This window comes from Hyla sarda, chromosome 2, assembly GCF_029499605.1.
Source record: "Hyla sarda isolate aHylSar1 chromosome 2, aHylSar1.hap1, whole genome shotgun sequence".
Taxonomy (NCBI): domain Eukaryota; kingdom Metazoa; phylum Chordata; class Amphibia; order Anura; family Hylidae; genus Hyla; species Hyla sarda.
The window spans coordinates 431,932,383-431,938,382 of record NC_079190.1 but is presented as its reverse complement, the minus strand read 5'-3'; the positions used below and the strand labels follow the sequence as shown (position 1 = coordinate 431,938,382).

At 39.7% G+C, this 6,000-nt stretch overlaps 1 protein-coding gene across 1 annotated transcript in view; it reads right to left on the bottom strand.

Annotated features, from left to right (window-relative positions):
• Positions 1 to 352: 352 nt before the first annotated feature.
• UNC119 (unc-119 lipid binding chaperone) overlaps positions 353 to 6,000 on the bottom strand; it is a 41,875-nt gene continuing 36,227 nt past the window's right edge. The window contains exons 4-5 of the mRNA XM_056559104.1: positions 4,105 to 4,277; positions 353 to 2,099 (exon numbers count right to left, since the gene is read on the bottom strand). Of these exons, the coding sequence (XP_056415079.1) occupies positions 1,987 to 2,099; positions 4,105 to 4,277 (286 nt within the window). The 3' untranslated portion in view covers positions 353 to 1,986. The remainder of the gene's footprint in view (positions 2,100 to 4,104; positions 4,278 to 6,000) is intronic.

Sequence of the window (6,000 nt, the reverse complement as noted above, 5' to 3'; positions counted from 1 at the left end):
AACAGATACTTGCAATAGGCAACTAATCCTACAATCTGGGAGCTGGCTTTAGATGCCATCACATTTTCTAGCGAGCCTCATGTTCACTAATAACCAGTCAGGGCATGAAGCCCACCAAGGTGCTCCGATTCTGACAGAATGTAAGGAAACCAAATAAGAAAGGCTGCTTAAAAAGGAGTACTCCGCTGCTCAGCGTTTTGAACAAACTGTTCCGAACACTGGAGTCGGGAGCTCGTGACATCATAGACACGCCCCCTAATGACGTCACGCCCGCCCCCTCAGTGCAAGTCTATGGGAGGGGGCGTGGCGTCTGCCACGCCCCCTCCCATAGACTTGCATTGAGGGGGCGGGGCGTGATGTCATGAGGGGGCAGGGCTCCCAGCTTCAGCGTTCGGAACGGTTTGTTCCAAACGCTGAGCAGCCCTTTAAGTGTTTGAGACCAAAAACAAAAAAGGAATGAACGATGTGATCAACAGATTTGGAATGTTTCCGAAACTTCTAACAGACTTACAAGGGTCAAAGAACATTATCTGATGGAATCACACCTGAGAAACAAGAAAGATTATTTCATTAAAGACTAAATTATACTAATTCGTCACATCAAATCATGTGACCTTGACCACCTTTTAATTCAGTGACACTGTACCACACAGTGATACATAACATTCTATTATGAAAATCTGGTTACTTCCGTTAACACGGGCACCCTGAGGCCCACCAAATTTACATCAATTCCACCGGCGGAACACACATACAATACAGGGACAGTCAGTCAAGTATTAGACAGGTCGACGCATTCCAGCATCATACTGGAAATCTCATACAATTCAATATACTGTGTTATGTACAGTGTATTATACAGGCATATTCATTACACATACAATGTATGTAGAATACCTTCTTAAACAATTGCAAAAAAAAGAAAAAGAATGCACCATACATGTTCTCTGGATGAAAGTATATTCACGAGTGTCCATTAGTAAGGAGTGGGCGACATTAAGAAATGGAGCATTTTATAGATCACTTCTTGCTTATGTCACTAGTGAACATAGGATACACATATGAACATAATACAGATCTCCTTCCAGGCAATGTGTACACTGTATGTATAGAAGACTGTAGCGACATAAGTACCATATTTGTACTATTATTCAACCCACTTGCAATTCATTTTCCCAGTCTCAAAAATATTCTGCCTACTGTCCTAGCTAGGATCATAGTTTTTTTTTTTTAATGTCCTTTTCACTTTATTAGCATATGTATTATTTTAGACATTGCCGATTTATATTTTAGAGTGCTGCCTAAAACCAGGAAACTCTGTCTCGCCTGTCATATTGAGAAAAATTTCTAGTGGAAAACCTGCAATATTTAATTGTACATTAACGTTGAAGGAACATTAACAAGTGCAAGCCTAGGAGGAAGAACAGATTCAATCTTTGGCTTGGATTTCCTTAACAACGGTCTGGTCCAAGCTGACACTTCAACATCATTATTTCTTGTGTGTGTTTGTTCCTTAATAAATACATAGGAAAATACTCTGTCCCATGGGAACAGTCGGTCCCAAGACAACATGGCCCGAGTGAAATGACAGATCAGTCCTACGACAAACTTGGAATGGTGTTTGATAATAGTCCATGTTCCAGGAGAACACCCGTTACGTAGAACATGACGCAGATGTGCATTAAACTACTCGATCTGGTAGCCAGTCACCACGTTCTCGTTGACAGCATTCACATCATTATGAAGGCGTCCATACCAAAAGGTGGAGAGATATGATAGTTTTTGCACTATTTTAGTGTGCTAGAAGGCTTGGGGAGTGAAGGGACAGATAAAGGCTCAGTTGTATAACTTCTACTGGCGAACAATCTTGTTGCTTGGATTGGTTTCCTACATGAAAATTGTGTACGGTCCCTTACATAACTGCTAAAGGGGAAGGGGACTGTTTTCAATACTTCGATTGCTGGAGCTCTGTTTTTTACAGCAGGATCAAGGGCCTCCACTATATGAATAATCTGCCTTGTTGTGCATCACTAGCTTGTTGTCCACAAAGTAGAAACTGTCTGATTGTGTCTCATAGGGATGGATGATCATTTCACGAACTGCAAAATAAAATAAAGACAAAAAAATGTCAAAAAATTGGAAAGTAGCTCAACATCTCTCACCTACACTGATCCATACAACAAATCCGCCTTTTGTGAACCCCCAAAGAAACAAGGCATATAAACGCATTGTATTTGGAGCAATACACTTGGCTATTGCTTCTTATGCCCTGGATCCTTTTATTGCTGTGTGTAAGAATTCACATTTACCTGTCTGGAGATTGGGTTACTCTACAAGCAAACAAATCTTTTGTACAGTAATCTCCACAAAGCCCCATATCCTTTCCCACAGAACAAATGACATGAAGGAAACTCAGACCACCAAGTGGTTATAATCCACCTGGGGCCCTGCAGTTGTAAAGGCATAAATAGGATTTATACTTCTAAATAAAGTTAGACATCCACAGGTCATTCAATAGAGTGGCCCTTTTTTTGCATCTTAAGCACAGTGTCATATGGCGACACACAAAAATAATATTATATTAATAATACTAAACAGGAAAAGAAGGGGGCATATTCTGAACTTAGGGAAGACAAAAATAGTGTCCAAAATTAATTAATTTATTTATTTATTTTACTGAATGAGATGGCAGCTGTCTATGGTAACAAAATAGGAGGTGAATTTAAACCTGCTGAAAATAAACATACCGTATCTATCCTAAAACGGAAATAATAAAAGAAGGCTATATGGCCCATGTGGTCAAGTTTCTAACACAGCAATGCCACCTATCAATGTGTCATCCTCACTAGCAGCACAGGCCAAATACATTTTTAGAAATTAAAGTATTCAGAAAAACTTTAAAAATATTTTAGATACTTTCCTCAAAACCACTGCCAAAAAAGTGATCGCTTTAAATTATTAAATGACATACAGTAGGCACCATCTAGAAACCATATGACCCATAAGTGTATACTTTTTTTTATATACTGTTGAATCATGTTTGTAAACCTGGGCATACAGATTAGATTAAAAGATTATTTGGCGAAAATACTTTTATTTTTTTATATATTTTTTTTAAACATGCGCAGACGGCAAAATAATTAAGATAAAATAAAAAAATATATATATATAAAAAAAAAACTCTGAAGCGGTATATCTGTAGGATAGGGGATGAGTGTTTGATCAAGGAGGGTCCTACAGCTGGGACCCCCCTGCAATCACTTGTACAAGGCCCAACTCTGCCACCTGTTCTCCCTGTGCAGGTGGCATGTTGGTCGTAGCATGACGCCAGGCTGACACACCCCCTTGATGTATCTCTATGGGAGAGGCAGCGTTCGTGCATCCTCACCTATCCCATAGAGCTGAATGGAGGGGGAAGGTCTGTCAACGTCAGTGAGGTCAACGACACAAGCACTAGCCGCAGCAGTGCCGGGTCCCCTTAAGGAAGATCATGGAGGGTGTGATCGCTGGGACTACAGCGGGTTTGGGAATGTACGAGTATGGATTTCATGCATGAAACCAAGCTGAATATATACTATAAGATTACCTGGTGATTTCTGTGCATGAAATCCACAGCAAACATAAGATGTGTGAATATGCCATAAGAGTGTGGGAAGGCTAGGAAAGCTACCTATTGCCTGAACAAGCTTCCAGTGAACATCTACTGCATGTTATCATCTGTGGATGGGTCCCACCTCTGGCATCTCTGCCAATCAAGCTTGAAAATCACTCATGCAAGTGCTCCAGTTTCTGCAACGTTTACCAGTGTTTGTACCCCGGATCGCTGTGCAGTGCAAGGCATTGCATCTCAGTCCCATTTAAGTGAACAGGACAATGCTGCAATACCTTGCACTGTTGCTGCTAAAAATGCAGCAATGCTTGTATAAATGCTGATAAATTTGGAAGGTGTGTGTGTGTTGAGGGGCGTGGTCAATGTTTGAACGATGCTGCACGGATAATGCCCATAAAGTATGGAATGGTACCATAAAAACGTCTTTGTATTTATTTCCTTATAATGCCGGAAAAAAAAAATACTTCTTAAAGTAAAACCAAAGCGATACTCACTAAGTTCTTCTGAAAGTTGTGGGAACTCGTAGATATGTTCACATGTGTTTTTACTGCTGGGGATGCAAAACCCAAACTCAAAGTCAAAACTTTTCAAAAGCTGATCACGAAAATAATGCCTCTCTATCATCCTGAAGTTATTTATGGGCTTGTCGCCGACTGTAAATTCAACCCTGGAGAGAAAAATAAAAATGTAATAAAAGAAATAAAAATGAAATCTATATGACTACACATCTGATTTCCCCCCGTATGTATTGGTTTTATTGCTCAGGGAATCGGTACAAAAGGTATAGTAAAATATTGTATAACTGTTATTGCACATTGAATAAGCTTTATTTGCTGAAACTGAACTACCTTCTTTAAGAAAGCAAGTATTGGACCCAGAATTTCACTTTTCAAAAGTCTATACACCACATACCTAGCAACAAAAAGAAGGTCACTTTACACGCTCTTCTATAGCACAGACGTGCCTATTACCATATCCATTTATGGAAAGGTTCAGTTTGCCAACTAGACCACAAACCACAAAACGCAGCTTGTAAAATAGTATACTAGTATTTTCTCACTGACTTGGAAACAAAAAAAGTCTGTTCATACCTGATGTTAGCTCCATAAAGCATTATATTTATACTTTCCCTCCATAATAGATCTCTGGTATAACTTTAGAGAACCTCTGTGCGACAATTTGCATTTTAAACTACCCTGCAGGTCCCTGAAACAGATTGTTTCTTCTTTGTTTACAAGAAGTTAAATATTTATTGTACAATTATATATTTTTTTTAATATTTCTATTCTTGGTTTTGTTTTTTGAGCATATTTTTACTGATTTGTGTTTCTAGCATACTTTTAGTTAAAAGGGGTACTCCGCTGCTCAGCATTTGGAACAAACTGTTCCGAACGCTGGAGTCGGAGCTTGTGATGTCATAGCCCCGCCCCTTCATATCAGATCCGCCCCCTCAATGCATGTCTATGGGAGGGGGCGTGACAGTCGTCACGCTCCCTCCCATAGACTTGCATTGAGGGGGCGGGAAATGATGTTATGAGGGGGCGGGGCTATGACATAACTCACTCCCGGCGCCGGTTCCAGTGTTCAGAACACAGATTGTTCCAAACGCTGAGCAGCGGAGTACCCCTTTAAGTATGTGTTCTCAACATCCTTTAATGTATTGTTTTATCATTGCCAAAAACAATTCCTGGCTACAAATAATTGCTAATATTTTGGGTACATAAACTGCATCATCCATGTTTTACTTCAAGTGATCCAAGAATCACTGCTGCAGTTGTAAATGTGTGGCTGGCCACACAGAGGGATCACCGCTGATCGCCATGGGCAAAAGATGCTGATCCTGCAGAAACCAGCTTCACAGTCTGTCTTTATGAGGAAAGTTAAAAAAATGTTATTAACTTTTTTTGCCTCTCCACATTAATTCAGCCACAACTGTTTTTTGTGGCTAAGTTTGAGGTTTTTAGCTCCATTTCAACTTGTATTCATTTAATTTTTTGGGGGATTTTTCATGTTTGTTACAATTGAGAATGTGATCCCAGCTATCAACAGTAGTAGATCTGTCAACTATAGCACTATAGGGGACAAGTTGGCACATTTTAAATATTGAGCATTCATCATTACAATCACTTTCAATGGGGCCTCGAATTTAATTTGAAAGATCACAAGTATAGGTCACTCAAACAGCTTACTTTCTTAGGGTACATTCACACGTACTATATATGCTGCAGATTTTATCCTCGATTTACCAGCATACACAGTACGTGTAAAAGGTACCCTTAGGGTGTCTTCACATATCACGGACATGCAGCAGATTTTTTGTGGATTAACCTCAATAGAGAAGTCAAATTCTGCCACAAATCTGAGGCATGTCCATCTTCTATTCTAGTATG